This window comes from Tasmannia lanceolata, unplaced genomic scaffold, assembly GCF_043159265.1.
Source record: "Tasmannia lanceolata isolate RefF3 unplaced genomic scaffold, GAP_Taslan_0.1 ptg000006l, whole genome shotgun sequence".
NCBI lineage: Eukaryota > Viridiplantae > Streptophyta > Magnoliopsida > Canellales > Winteraceae > Tasmannia > Tasmannia lanceolata.
In genome coordinates this window covers 41,340,257-41,356,362 of record NW_027518683.1, presented here as the reverse complement: position 1 = coordinate 41,356,362, position 16,106 = coordinate 41,340,257, and the positions used below count along the sequence as shown (strand labels likewise).

The 16,106-nt window shown below is 43.3% G+C and overlaps 1 protein-coding gene across 1 annotated transcript; it reads right to left on the bottom strand.

Moving 5' to 3' along the window:
- Positions 1–850: 850 nt before the first annotated feature.
- LOC143878997 (uncharacterized) lies at positions 851–14,085 on the bottom strand. Its single transcript, XM_077381206.1, has 3 exons — positions 13,843–14,085; positions 7,008–8,536; positions 851–888 (listed from the first exon to the last, which is right to left on the bottom strand). Exons 2-3 carry the CDS (start codon positions 8,401–8,403, stop codon positions 851–853), a joined length of 1,434 nt encoding a protein of 477 aa, XP_077237321.1. The 5' UTR covers positions 8,404–8,536; positions 13,843–14,085.
- Positions 14,086–16,106: the final 2,021 nt, after the last annotated feature.

Genomic DNA, 16,106 nt, shown 5'->3' with positions numbered 1-16,106 from the left:
GCAAGACCTTAGATGAAATCCTAGAATTGGAATGCAATAAAACAAACCCGCTGCGGTGCCGCTGGCAACGAGAGAAATGGGATACCATTTTCAAATGGATTTTCGGAGGGAAAGGAATATCGCTTTTGAACAGCTTCAGAGGAAATGAGACGTCATTTTCAAATGGTCTCAGAGAATAATGGATGACTTTTGAAAGATTCTTAATGAAAATGCAGCATCATTTTTGAATGGGCTTGGGCAAGATGAAATACCGTATTTATACGGATTCCAAGGAAATGAGACATCATAGTTGTATGATGTTCAAAGGGTATAAGAGACCATAGTTGTATGGATTCGAAGAGAATGAAATACCGTATTTGTACGGATTCCAAGGAAATGAGACATCATAGTTGTATGATGTTCAAAGGGGATAAGAGACCATAGTTGTATGAACTCGAAGAGAATGAAATACCGTATTTGTACGGATTCCAAGGAAATGAGACATCATAGTTGTATGATGTTCAAAGGGGATAAGAGACCATAGTCGTATGGACTCGGAGAGTGAAATACCGTATTTGTACGGACTCCAAGGAAGCGAGATATCATATTTGTGTGATGTTCAGAGAGAAAATATCTTTTTCTAAATGGATTCAGAGAGATATGATGATTTGAGCTTTGAGAGAAATCGAAATTTCCAATTAACAACTTTAGAAGCAAAGGATTTAATAACACTATGCAGCAAAAGAACTTCAGGGCTTAAATATGGGATGCCACTTCATTAGCAATCTGCCTCAGTTTGAGGCATTCTAACCTTCTTCTATTCGTTGACCAGAGATTATTCTTTCAAAGATCTTCGTCATTCGTGACAGCGTCACCTTTTTCCAAGTTCCTCAGAACCTGTTAATGAACCTGCCTTCAGAGTGATTGCACCCTACAACAATTCTAAAAATAAATTTTTTTTTTTTAAATAGAACTACAGACACTTGTAATAAAAACACAAAATAAGAAAGATTACTCCAGTAATCTCGTGATGCTTCTGACTTATCAGTATTTTCTTTTGGGTTAGACTAGCCTCTTTTAAAGAACGTTTCTCCATTGATAAACATCTTCACTTATTTTTAATACAGTGATACCTCATATATCTTTCTATCAACTTTCAGATTGCTTCAAAATTAATGCCCCTAGTTTCGAGAATCATTGTGTATTAGCTTCGCCTGACCTACCGCGAGTTCAGAGACCGATGTAATTCTTTTGGCGTGAATCCAATCTTACCACGACCAAGTCTTCCTTTTTTGGATTTTCAACTTGGTGGACCGCTCGGCCTTAACTTTTGCCTGAATCGCCTTTTCAGGTTTTCGACTCAGCGGGCCACCCCCTTACCTTTTGCCTAAGCCGCCCTTTCAGGTTTTCAACTTAGCAGGGGAATGATCCTAAATTTTGCCTAGATCGCCTTTTCAGGTTTTTCAATCTAGCGGATCTTCAAGCTCCATTTCTTTTCTTTTTTATTATTATTTTTTTTTTTATCTTCTTTTCTTTTTACTTGAACACCAAAAGGACTTTATAGGTGAGGTAGGGCTTTTCAAAGAATGGCTTAAGGTTTTGCAAGGGTCTCGACCGAACCTATGAACAGGTTGCCTACGTATCCCAGTGTAGGAATCAGATCATGCGTAGTTCAGGGCGAATGCCCCTAGTATATTGGGATTTGAAGGAAAATTTTATTTAGGCTCAAAAGGGTTTGCAAAAGGTTATAAATTTTTTGATTTTTGGTTATGAATTTGGGATTTATTCGGCCAAAGGACGGCCTTCTGATGTTCAAGCATAGAACCTCTTAAGTTGATCAAGATTTGTTGGTTCTGGCAATATTTCTCCATTTAAATTACGGAGCTTGACGGCTTTTCCGGGTAAGATTTGGTCCACAATGTATGGTCCTGACCAATTTGGTTTGAACTTGCCCCTTGGGTCAAACATTGGTGCTCGATTCTCTTTTAGAACAAGATTGCCTTCTTCTAAATCTCTGACCTTAACCTTTTTATTAAAAGCACGGGCTATTCTGCGCTGATAACCTTGCACATGGTAAAGCGCCTTTAATCTCTTCTCGTCTAGCATGTTCAACTCTTTATACCTGGCATCTGCCCATTCATTTTCTGGTAACTTGACTTCAGTCAATACTCGGAGCGAAGGTACACGGATCTCAACAGGTAGCACTGCTTCCATCCCGTAAACAAGAGAGTAAGGGGTTGCCCCAGTTGAAGCCCTAATTGATGTTCTGTAAGCCCACAAGGCGTATGGTAACTTATTCGACCAATCTTTATAAGTTTCTGACATTTTGCTAATGATAGTCTTGACATTTTTGTTTGCAGCTTCTACCGCTCCATTTGTCTGCGGACGATAAGGCGAGGATTTATGATGCTTAATCTTGAACTCTTCGCAAAGAGAGATTACTTCCTTCTTGAAATGAGATCCATTATCTGAGATAAGTTCATGGGGAATTCCATATCTGCAAATTATGTTGGTGCGTATGAATTTAGCAACTGATGAGGATGTAAGCTTTGCATAAGAAGCGGCCTCAACCCACTTGGTGAAGTAATCAATAGCAACGAGTATGTACTCGTGACCATTAGACGACTTGGGAGAAATCTTGCCAATGATGTCAATTCCCCATACCGAAAACGGCCAAGGAGAGGTAAGAGAATGCAATTCGGTGGGTGGTACATGGATGAGATTCGCATGTATCTGACATTTATAGCATCTCTTCACAAATGTGTGACAATCTGCTTCTAATGTCGGCCAATAATACCCCAGACGTAGGATCTTCCTTGCCAACATCTTCCCATTCATATGAGGCCCACACACCCCTTCATGAATATCTGCGAGAATTTCTTCTGCCTGATCTTCAGTGACACATAAGAGTTGAATTCCATCGAAAGACCGTCGATACAACTCTCCTCCACAAATGACGAAATTAGCTGCCAATCTCTGCAAAGTCCTTATTTCTTTACTCGACGCCTCATTGGGATGCCCCTGGCCTGAGATGTAGTTCTTTATGTCTGTATACCATGGCTTTCCATCGGGACATCTTGCAGCTATTTCTATAGCATCAACATATGCAGGAGCCCATTGCTCTTGAACCGTGATGGGCCTCATCTTCATATTGTGAGGTATGTCAATCATGGAAGCTAACGTTGCTAAGGCATCGGCGAATCTATTCTTCAACCTTGGCAAATAACTGAAAGTGACGCGTTGAAATTGCTTAGCGAGAATATCCAAGTATTCATGATATGGCAATAGCTTTTCTTCTTTGGTTCTCCACTCTCCTTGAGTTTGGCAAATGATTAGCTTCGAATCTCCATATACGTCAAGATTCTCTATGCCTAAGGCCAATGCAGCCTCAAGCCCAACAATGCATGCTTCATATTCTGCCATATTGTTGGTGCAATTGAATTGTAACTTAACGGCAACGGGGACATGCTCATTTCGAGGCGACACAAGCAATGCCCCTACTCCTTGTCCTGTTTGGTTTGCTGCTCCATCAAAATAGAGGGTCCAACCAGTTTCTGGATACTCATCTTCAACCATCATGATCTCTTCATCTGGGAACATCGGCTTGAAATGCTGACTTTCTTCTCGGGGTGCTTCCGCCAATTGTTCAGCAATGGCTCGGCCCTTTACTGATTTTTGGGTTACATGAGTGATGTCAAATTCAGACAACAATAATAACCATCTGGCAGTCCTGCCTGTCAGGGCTGGTTTTTCAAAGAGATACTTCAGAGGATCCATCCTCGACAAAAGCAGGACCTTATGTGATAAAAGGTAATGCCTGAGTCGCTGAGTGGCCCAAACCAAGGCTAAGCAGGTTTTTTCTAGGACAGTATACTTTTGTTCATACTCCAACATCTTCTTGCTAAGATAATACACAGCCTTTTCATGCTTGGTTTCTGGATCTTGCTGTGCTAACATACAACCCATTGTGGTTTCTGTTACTGACAAGTAAAGCAGCAATGGATGCCCCGGTATCACTGGTGCTACTATCGGTGGCTCAGACAAACTTTGCTTTATCTTTTCAAAGGCCTGCTGACATTCCTCTGTCCATTCTTTGGAAGAGTTCTTCTTTAAGAGCTTAAAGATAGGTTCACAAGTTGATGTCAGATGAGCGATGAATCGCCTTAGGAACTGTATCCTTCCTAGGAATCCCCGAATTTCCTTCTCGGTTCTAGGCGGTGGCATCTCCTGGATAGCCTTAATCTTCTGAGGATCTACCTCTATACCCCTTTGACTCACCATAAATCCAAGCAACTTACCGGAGGTAACCCCGAACACACACTTGCTAGGATTCAGGCGAAGCTGGTATTTGAGAATTCTTTCAAAGAACTTCTTAAGGTTCGGGATATGATCTTTCCTTTCCTTGGCTTTTACAATCATATCATCGACATAAACTTCGACTTCTCTATGTATCATGTCATGGAGCAAGGCTGTAGCTGCTCTTTGGTATGTCGCACCGGCATTCTTAAGACCAAATGGCATTACCCGATAGCAATATGTCCCCCATTGTGTAATGAACGAGGTCTTAGCCATGTCCTCGGGTGCCATCTTAATTTGATTGTAGCCCGAGAAACCATCCATAAAAGATAGTAATTCATGCCCGGCCGTATTGTCCACCAAGATATCGATATGTGGTAGAGGGAAATCATCTTTTGGACTTGCCTTGTTCAAATCCCTGAAATCTACACACATTCTCACCTTTCCATCTTTCTTCGGTACAGGTACTATATTTGCGAGCCATTCTGGATATTCCACCACTTGCAGAAATCCAGCATTCAACTGCTTAGTAACCTCTTCTTCTACTTTCAGGACCCACTCAGGCTTCATTCTCCTTAGCTTCTGCTTTTTAGGTTTAATCCCAGGCAATAAAGGTAGCTTGTGCTGAACAATGTCTTCGCTCAACCCGGGCATATCTTTGTAGGACCAGGCAAAAACTTCTTTATATTCCTTAAGTAGGTTTATTAATTCATCGCGCTCTTCAGAGGATAGAGTATTTCCAATTCGTATTTCCTGTATTAAATCTTCTGTTCCGATGTTTATAATTTCGATTTCATCTTTAAGAGGCTGGGCTCGGCGCTCCTCCTCTTGTTTGAGCATATGCTGCAATTCAAGGGGAGTTTCGTCGATCCCCCCTTCCTCATCTGAGGAGGGAGTGTTATCATTATTATTAAAGTCAGAAGCAAACACAGAGACATACTGAGAATCAGATTTCATTGAATTGAAAGAAGTTACATCATTATCATTGGACTCATCCTGAACAGGTTCAGGATTCACATAGTAAATAAACTCAGAAAATGACTCGCCTGGACTAGGCACTGACACTGATTCACTCGACTTGACTAGACTTGACTTAGCAATAAAATAAGATGGAAAAACATCAGAACTCCAGTTTGAAAGATTTTCTGTTGCAGGTGCAATCTGACTCTGAGGTTCAGTAAAGGTATCATTACTCTGAATAACTGCCACTAGCATATCTTCACAATCTGTCTCTTCTTGTTCTTCAGAATAGTAATCAACATCAGGCACATTTTCTTCAAACAAAGATTCCAGCACATCTGGCTCAAGGTAGACTAACCAGTCCTCAACAGTTTTCTCAACATAATATATCGGCGGTTCTGTTTCTGGGAGAGCAAGGCCACTGAATATTTCAAAACCGGGTATCATGATCCCTGTCACTGAGTCATACCATGGTTCAGAAAACCCATAGTATGGAAATGTCTCACCTTCTTTGATAAAATGACCATTCATTGATAAGGGATATGGAGCCATTAGGAGTACCCTTCCGGTGCGGCGGATTTCTTCCTTCAATTTCAACAATTTTTCCATGGCTTCCTCCTCCTCTTCAGTAGGTACATATCCAAGACCGAAAATTCCATGGTTTGCTTTGATTGGGCGCCAGTGAGATGCCTTGCTTGGATCACGGCCCAAATTCATACCAGGGAAGTAGTTCATTTTTCTCATCATCTTGGCCACCACAGAACTGATGGCGAACGGCAAACACAACTCCTCCCGAGAGGCATCCTTGTAAGAGATAACAGCAACCTCGAATGCGAAACCATTCAAGTTGTAGTCATCTGCTTTTGCAACTGGAAGGATCAAAGTTTCTCCTGTTATTTGCCCTATTTCTGGCTCTTCATCACCTCTGACAGTGAACAACTTCCCATCTTTAATGAACTTCAATTTTTGGTGAAGGGTTGAAGCGACAGCACCTTCCTTATGCAACCAGGGACGTCCTAGAAGCATATTGAACGAGGCTTTGATATCAATAACTTGAAACTCAACCTCAAATTCTTGACCGCCCATAACGATCTTGGTGGTGAGGACTCCGACCACATTTCTTCGGGTATTGTCATATGCGAGGATACCAAGGGTTGATTCGGCAAAATCAGTGGGACCGAAACCCAAGGTAATGGCAGTTCTTAATGGACACACATTCAACGCGGATCCGTTATCTACCAACACAGATGGTACTTTCTTGCCTCCACAAACAATAGTGACATGAAGAGCTCTAGCATGATTCCGACCTTGAGGAGGCAGCTCTTGATCTGAGAAACTAATGGCCCTGGTGGCCTGGGTTAGAGCAACAACTTCAGCCAGTTGCTCCGGAGATATCTCTGAGGATACCTGTGTTGTATTCAATTCTTTTAACACAGCCTCTCTGTGTTTCTTTGATGCTATCAATAATCCCCATACAGATATAACAGCCTGAGTTTTCTTTAACTGCTGCACAACTTCATCATCTGGATCTTTCACATATTGCGGCTCCTCTCCTCGAGCCAATGCCCCTGGATTTTCGACTCTCAATTCAACAGGTTTGAAAATTCTTCCGCCCCTTGTCACATGTCTGACTTCATCCAATTCAGGCTCATCATAAGTGATAATTTGAGGGACTTGTGGCTCATAGGTGATTACCAAGGGAGGTACAGACTCTCTTAGGTGTGATTCATCACAGAATATGATTTGGGGTTCAGAGATGGGTTCTAAGGCACATATGAGGGTAAGAGGGTCAAACTCAGGATCTCCTATGGTTATGGCATTAACGGCAGCAGGAGGATTTGCATGACCAGGTAATGGGTTTTGGGTGACATTGGGTCTTGGCTGGAATGCAATGACTTTCTCATCAATGAGTTTCTGGATTCTAAATTTCAAGGCAATGCAGTTGTCAGTAAGATGACCAGGACCTCTGTGGTACTCACAGTGTAGGTCAGCTCGCCAACTTGCAGGTAGAGGATTGGGGGGAGGCCGGATGGCAGGTAAGGTTATGCGACCTGAAGCAAGACACTGCTTAAGCACCTCTGAAGATGGAATGGGAAGAGGGGTAAATTCTACCCGGGTTTGTTGCCGAGGTGCGGTTGCGGTTTGAGCATAGTCCATTACTAAAGGTTCTTGGGACCTAGAGGATTGAGCATTGGAACGGGAAATACTATTGACTTGGGCTGGAGGGGACTTTTTGAAATCTCTGGGGTTTGGGTTGCTACGGTTGAATACACCTTGAGCCATAGCCTCCTCTATCTGGGTGCCAGCCACGATGAAGTGTTTGAAGTCTGGATAGTATTGCAAAGACATGTGATACTGGAGCTGGGGGGAAATATTTTTCATGATTATCTGGACTTGTTCTTCCTCAGACGGGCGCTCCATCATCTGAGCTGCTATTCTCCTCCATCTTTTCACAAAAATAAAAAAGGATTCCCTCAAGTCTTGCTTTGTTCTCTCTAAATCCTTTCTGGTGATTTCTGTCCCATCATCATATTTGAATTGCCTGATGAACTGCTCGCCGATATCCTTCCATGTCCTGTAACGAGTCTTGTCCAAGACCATGAACCATCTCCTCGCAACCTTGGTTAGGGAAACTGGGAACAATTGAGCCATTTGCTCAGAAGATAACCCTTGAGGCTGACACATGATGGTGAACATTTGCAAATGTGTGATTGGACAACCCACACCATCATATTTGTCGAAATCGGGCATTTGAAAATTGGCAGGAAGGCGAATTTCGGGAAATAAAGTAAGATCACTGGGATTGAAACCACCCTGGTCTTGAAACTGAATGTCTTGAACTTTCCTGGTAAGAGTCTCTAATTTCTCCATAACAGACTTATCAACCATGGACTGAGAAGGCCTACTGTGATTCTCGCTGTACTGCTCTTTTTCTAAGTCTTCTTCGACTTTATCAGGGATATTGATGAACACTGTTTGGGCAGGTGCTACTGGAGTAGCTGCTTGGCGCATAGGCCCTTTATCCTTGGACAACGACGGTCCCAACTTTTCAGAAAGCTGAGCCTTGATAACTCGGTTTTCTTCTTTGAGTTCTTGAAGCTGTTGGAGAATCAAGGTAAGAGTATCGGTAATAGCAGCGGGTGGAAGACCATCTTGGTTGTCTGCCATTGGTGAGGATGAGGACGGGAAAGAAGGAGATGCTGGGGTTCTTAGAGAAGGTGGCGGAGAAACAGATTTCCTCTCTAACCGCGAAGAGACCCGAACCCAAGGAGTATTAGGGTTAGCTATGATGTTTATTGCCCTGTAATATCCGAAAGACATATTTTAAAATCAGAGAGAAGAATAGACGATGATGCACACATAGACAAAGATAATGAAAGAGAAGGATGGACTTTATTGATCAATCATTAAAATTTGAGTACATGGTTCAATCTTTCAAAGATAAACATGGAACTAAGCATTCTTTTTAGACTTCTTCTTCGGACGACAATCTTCCTCAACTGACTCCTTTAAAGGTTTGATGATTCTTGCATCCCAAGCAGATGAAACAGCTTTGACAATCTTGGGCTTGAGACCCTCAGGCGGATAGAAATGATGAAGGGGAGGCACAATGGATTGCTCCCTTCCATACTGACGCTGAATCCTGGCAGGAACATAAAAGGAAGTCTTTTTGAGACCAAGAAGGCGAACGTAGTTAGCTTCTCCGGTGTTGAAGACAGCTTCTTGGATTCCGGGAATTTGCCAATAAATCTGATCTTCTTGGCGAGAATTTAACCATTCAACCCAATCGCTTTTATGATCGAAAGAAACATCATGACGCCATTCACTGAAGGTGTATAACGTATGATCAAAATGGACAGGAGCTGCAATTTTTAGCTTGTGGCATAACCACACTTGAAGTAATGCAGGACATCCTGAGAAAGACCCAACGAAAGAGCGAATATAAGAGCTTGGACCTGAACTGGCACGAAGGTGAGCCATATCATCCAATCCATTGAAAGTTTCTGCAAGCATAGTAGGAATTGGATTGGCGCCACGATCCATTTGATCAACGAGGTCCAGAAGAACAGCTGACGCAAAGCGAGAAGGCTGGACAGTGAGGAACCTAGCAAAGGAGCAGAATCTCAAAGCGCGCCGTCGAGCTTTTTGAATATCAACAGCACCAATGTATCCAACAGGAGGGTAAATGTCAATCAGTCGCTGCATGGACACTTCTTGGCCTTTCATGAAAGAGTTCATGGATTCATCTGGATTATCCATCAAGCAAAGGAACAAAGGACGATAATCTGGAACACAGGATGGCTTCACTAGAGGGCCATCCACAGGATATTCCAATAAGGCACACCATTCTTCAAAGGTGGGACACATTTCTTGGTTGCCAAAACGGAAGACATGATGATCGGGATCCCAACACTCTGATGCGGCATAGAGTAATCCCCAATCGAGCTTGATGGTTGCCACGTAGCCGAAGAGATTTTTCTCTTGTTCACTTATGGCGTAGATATGGGATTCTCTTAATGTACCACGGATCCAATCAAGAATTGTACGAGTAGACATAGTGCCCGTAAGCCAAGAGAAGGGATATAAGAATGATCAGGATTACATGAACACGAGATTGGGATAAGTTCCTGCCAGTACAAGGAAAGTATGAATACATGATCGAATCACACGATAGAAGAATGAAAGGCATACGATCGAAAGATTAGATGAGATAGCATAAGATTGCTTTCAACGGATAGATCAAGAATGACTAATCCTATGAGATCTTTGGAAATGATAGGATTTATATCCTAACCCCTAAAGGAAATTTTTTTTTTTAATCTCGCACATTTTAACAGTGTGACCTGAAGGCATCAACCCTAATCCTAATCAAGCGGAGTGGAGAGAGGATCTCGACTCATGACTTTGTTCGTGTACCTAGGACCGATCGTAGCCATTGGAAGATGGTCTACGGCCTAATCTAGACACAAATAGGCAGGATATCCTAAACTAGGCTCACACACGTGATGCACATGTGTTCGTATACTACATGCATGTGTGGGTTAATCTAGGGGTAAGGCCAAGAGTTCCCTTAGCGCGAATCCCTGTTCGATATACTGTACCAGTGTCCGGCGTATCAGTACGTGAACAAGAGATCCGTTTACGTACCATAATGGTACTAGGCTAAGGGTGGAATGCTTCTCTAGCACAGAGGCACCAGGTGATGAAATCCCAGTCAACCATGCTAGATAACACTCCGGGTTCCTAAAATAGGACGTGTGTGCACGTGAGATGCAGAGTTTAGATGCAAGTGATGTAAGTGTGTGCAATATGTTTGCGCAATCTATGATGCCTTCAGGTTTTGTTAGATTAAGTTTGAGTAAAGTGTGATGAGAAAATAAAACAAGACAAACTAATCTAACAAGTATAGAGTTTTTATGAGCCAATTAAATTAAATTCAAATGAATTATCTTTTGAAATTTTAATGAAGTTAGGTGGTCCCCAGCAGAGTCGCCAGACTGTGGTACCCGGATCCCGCGAGAGGGGTGGGGCGCGAGCCGCCTCGCACTCTCTCTTAGTCTCTCATTTCCACGCGATTGGCGTGTGCATTTTAATGTTGATTTGAATTAATCTTTCCTGTGAACTTGGGATCACTAAGGCAATCCGAATTCCACACGAAAGAGACTGACAGAGTCGCCACCTAGATGTGGGATCTAGGACCCGTAATTAACCAGAAATCTAGACTCGCTACCTGGTTACGAGAATGGAAGGTATGGGGAGTTATCCGCCACATGCACCATTCCTGCCCGATAATCGGTCTTCGATTCCAAAAGCTAACTCTTTTAAATTTATTTTAAATGGCTCATTCAACTCTATGTTAATGTGCGAACTAAGTGACATGCATCCTATGATCTAATTTCAATGAGAATCCTAAATGTGTATCTTGATTTATTAATTTGTCTGGATTCAATCTAAGTGAAAGTTCTCCTAGAATTCTAATTTCATGGAAAGTCCTAAGTGATTTGATTAAGTATTTACAAGAAAATTAATATACAAAACACCACAATTTGTTGTGGTGCCGACTCGCGGGTGGTATGCCATCAGACATCCAAGCTGCCTACGTACCCAAGCCTCACTGGGATCAGAGTCGACGTAGTTCGGTGCACCTAAGCTAAGCTACTTATGCCTAACTCAACTAGGACACCGACCTAGACGGGATTGACTGTTTCAACAGTTTTAGGAGAAGTTATTTAATTCAAGTTGAGGATTTTATTATCTTAGGATTTCATCTAAGATGCTATATGATTCTCATCTAAATGCAAATGGTCCCTTAGACTAATGCAGGTTTGCCTACATCCTAGTTTACTAGGCTTGTCCTAGGGAAAGATTGGGTGACTAGTGTAACTAGACCTATGGCACGGTTGCTATACATAGCAAACGTCCGTGATGAGGCTGGACTCCTAACTCTAGGACTCCCTAAAACCTAAGACTCCCTAAAACTTAGGACACGACACGACACCGGTGTTCCTAAATTGGGCTCTAAGGGTCCTTACGACGGAAACCGTAATCCAACGGTTCCGAGAGACACGAGGTGAATCGATTTCAGTTCTTGAGGTTAGTGAAAAAAGGGATGGAAGAGATGATGAAATAGTGTGAGGGAATGAGAAAGATGGAGAAAGGTGCGACTGAACTTGGGAGTGCCAAATTGCCTACGTACCCCGCGATGGGGATCAAGCCACACGTAGTTCCGCTGGGGAGGTTGCTTGGATTTTGGAAAACAGGATTGGTATTTGGATCAGGAATCGGGTTTGTATTTGAGCATTGGACTTGAGATTCAGAAACATTGATTTAGCAATGGGATTTTGGAATTGGGAATTTGCATCAAAGAATTGAGCATATAGGAATCATCAAGGGTTTGAATTTTGGGAATTCAAAATGGGCGGGCTTATGAGATTCGGTCAAATGGATTCAGACATGCGACTCAGATTGTGTTGGGATATGACTTGGTTAGGCAAAAGGGAGGAAGTTCTATTAGGTGTAAAAGGGCATTAGTAGAATAGGGGAATGACTCGGTTGTGACATGGAAGGCCGCAACTTGGTCGAATGCGACTCGGTTGCATTGGGATGGGTTGATTAAGGAATTGGATTGAGTCAACTAAGGGGAGAGTCCAATCGGTTAAAGAGGTTGAGCATACTCGACTAGAGAGTTGGGTCAACTCGACTAGGGAGGTTGGCTAGAGTTGACTCAGTTGAGCTGGGTTGGGATCCCACTTGGATGGATTGTATTGGGGCGATTTGACTTAAGCTGCAGGTGGCCTGGCTGGGTTAGATTTAATGTAACCAGATTTATGGATAAATGGTGTGCCTCAGTGAGTGGACAAAGGTATGGCTTGGGTTGATGTGACTCGGTTGAGTTGTGCTAGGGTCAGGTTAGGTGGGGTTAATGGTTGAGTTGGATTGGATTGGGTTAATGGTCAAGGTCAAGTGTGGGTTGACTTGGCTTAGACTGGATTGGAACTGGTTGAGCGTGGATTGGGGTGCGGCTTGAGGTTTGGGTGGTTGGAGTATCTTAGGAACCAATAGGGCAAAGCGGCTCTTAAGGGGAATGAATTAATTGGGCCGAATGGGCCCGATGGCCGGGTTAACTGGGTTGGCCGGGTCTATTGTAGGGGTGTATGAGGGTACTGTTGGGTGGATGAATGAAAGGCATGTGGTGTATGATGTGTGGCTATGGTTATAGGGTTTAAGGCTTATGGGTATGGGTTTAGGTGTGGTTAATGGTTAGGTTGGATTGGGTTAATGGTTAGGGTCAAGTGAGTCGGGTCTAAGTTAGGAGCAAACCCGAGACTAGCCATGGTCTAACTAGGAGGAAGCAGGGTACAAACCAGGGTGCGGACCAGGGTGCACCAGGGTGCGAACCAGCAGGGAACCAGGGTGCGAACCAGCAGGGGAACCAGGGTGCAACCAGCAGGGAACCTGGGTGCAACCAGCAGCGAACCTGGGTGCAACCAGGGTCTAACCAGAGTGCGAACCAGCAGGGAACCAGGGTGCGAACCAGCAGGGGAACCAGGGTGCAACCAGCAGGGTACAAACCAGGGTGCGGACCAGGGTGCACCAGGGTGCGAACCAGCAGGGAACCAGGGTGCAACCCGCAGGGGAACCATGGTGCAACCAGCAGGGAACCTGGGTGCAACCAGCAGCGAACCTGGGTGCAACCAGGGTCTAACCAGAGTGCGAACCAGCAGGGAACCAGGGTGTGAACCAGTATCGAACCTGGGTGCAAACAGCAACGAACCTGGGTGCAACCAGGGTCTAACCAGAGTGCGAACCAGCAGGGAACCAGGGTGCGAACCAGTATCGAACCTGGGTGCAACCAGCAACGAACCTGGGTGCAACCAGGGTCTAACCAGAGGCTAACCAGGGGGAACCAGGGTGTGAACCATTAGGGAAAAATAAAAATGAAGATAAGATGGGTTAAGAGAAGAGGGAAACATGTATAACTTCAAAGTCTACCATCAAGAAGAATGAGTAAAGATTGATCCTAGATGCTTCCTAACATGGTTTTTCTTTTAAAGTAAAAGATATGCATGAAAACAGACCCTACATAGAATTGAAATAAATGCCTACCTCTTTGAAAACCCACTTTGTGTTTGATTTTTCTTTGATCTTAATTCCTTGAAGATGATTCCTTGCTTGATAATGACTGCTTTTGATATATATCACCCAACGTATCACCCGATCCGGCAAGGATGGCCGAACCCTTGAAGAGATGAGGGAGAGGGATGAATTTTCTAAGAGAGGGATTCTTTTTCTTCTTTTCTTGGATGGTGGGATGAGAGGGTATTTATAGGAGAATGGGATAGGAGGTTAGGTGAGGTTAGGTGAGGTTAGGTAAGGTTAGGTGAGGTTAGGTAAGGTTAGGTGAGGTTAGGTGAGGTTAGGTGAGGTTTGGGTGGTTAGGATGAGAGGAGAGGTTAGGTGAGGTTAGGTGAGGTTTGGATGGTTAGGATGAGAGGAGAGGTTAGGTGGTTTTGGATGGTGAGACCCAGGTCAAGATCTGTCATTGATCTAACGATTTACGGAAATCGGGTCTCGGAATGGAATCAGGGTCCGGGCTATGAAGTGACCCTAGCTTATTTTGTCCCGATTGATGATCCGTAAAGTCAGATCAAGATATTAATGACCTAAAACATATAAATCAATGATAGAGGGGGTTCTCACATGGATTTAACACACTAAATTCACTAATCAGGGTATTTTTCAATTTTTCGGATCTAATCATCTCACCAGGTACATCTCTTTATCATTTTGTTTTTTTCAAAAAATTTGAGGATGGATCAATATATTAGGTTATTGTTGGTTAAAGTAAAGCAAAATGTGGGTGTCTACAGTTGAAACAAGGACATGATGAAACCTTCACTTCCTTCATCCGCAGATGGAGAAGGAAAGCTGCGCAGATGACTCATCGTCTATCAGATGAGGACCATATTAAAATTGTGGTGAAGAATCTGTCTCCACAATACTACCATCATATGGCTATCCAATACTTTTTCGATTTCAATCACCTCATCAAGACGGAAACCCAAGTAGAGGATGCACTAACCAAAGGCCTAAAGACAAGGACCTCAACTGATGTTAGAGATGGAAAGAGGACTATGGTAGTAGCTAAAGAGGCCAGCAATGTGGAGACCTCTTGTCAACCTTTCAAGAAGGTAGCCCAGAAAGGACACAAGCCTATTCAGAAGCCAAATAAAGAGATTCCTCCATTACCAAAGAATCTTGAAAAAGCTTTGAGAGAATTGGTCGAACTGGGTAAACTTGAACTTCCTGAACCTTCTCCTCCTCCAAATCCTCTCCCTAACAACTTTTATGAACAAGACTTCTGTGAATATCATCGAGTTCATGGACATTCAACCAACAGTTGTCAAGCCTTGAAACATAAATCCTAAAACTTATCAAGGATGGTACGATCAGTTGGCCCTTTACCGATGGTAGGAGCTATCTCTATGGATGAACCATTATTGGATCCTACATCCCCCATTCGTCCTATTTCAGATACGCCACTTGTTCCATCAAACTTTCGACCAATGGAGAAATCATTTGAAAGGTCGGCTCTCATCAGAATAGAAAACTGGATGGTTAAACTTTTTGGTCAGATGGCCATGCTAATTGAAGAAGTGGGGGAGATGAAAACTCAGATGCGATACATGTCCACCAGATGTGATTCAGTTCCTAAGCAGTTTGCCGATATGGGTACTATGACAGAAGAGACATCAGTTCATAGTTTGATTCTCAAAAGATCTGCAGACTTGCATAACAAGAAAAGACCTTCTATTGTTTCTAAGGAGGTTAAGAATGTTGGACCTTATCACCAACCTCTTAAGAAGCCACTGGTAGTAGAAGAAAAGATGGGATAGAAACTGAAGAGAGAGTACACTCACCTACCTTCTTCTCAGGAAGTTATCATGAAGAAATGGGTCAGTGAAGGTCGTTTGACACTCACCTACCTAAACACTGGAGAAGAGACCAGTATTGCGAGTACCACGGAGGTATTGGTCATACAACAGAAAAGTGCCTGGCATTGAAACACAAAATTCAGGACGAGATAGACAGAGACTCTTCCCTTCTTCCTGAACTCTATGCCTTAGTGAATCCTGCACCGGTTAGACCCATTCAGCCTTTTAAATGTCCCACCACCTTTGCTTATGCCACCTCAGAGCAGGGAAATGAATCGAAAGGAAAAGGAAAGATGTCAGAATTTGAGCCTCCGAAGAATGTCAGGGCAGAGAGCATGATGCCACCAGCAGGTTTTCAAGGGCTGTTTGGGCCAGGTAGACAGAACTACATGGGACCACCTCTGCCAAGATTCCTATACCAGGACCGAAACCACT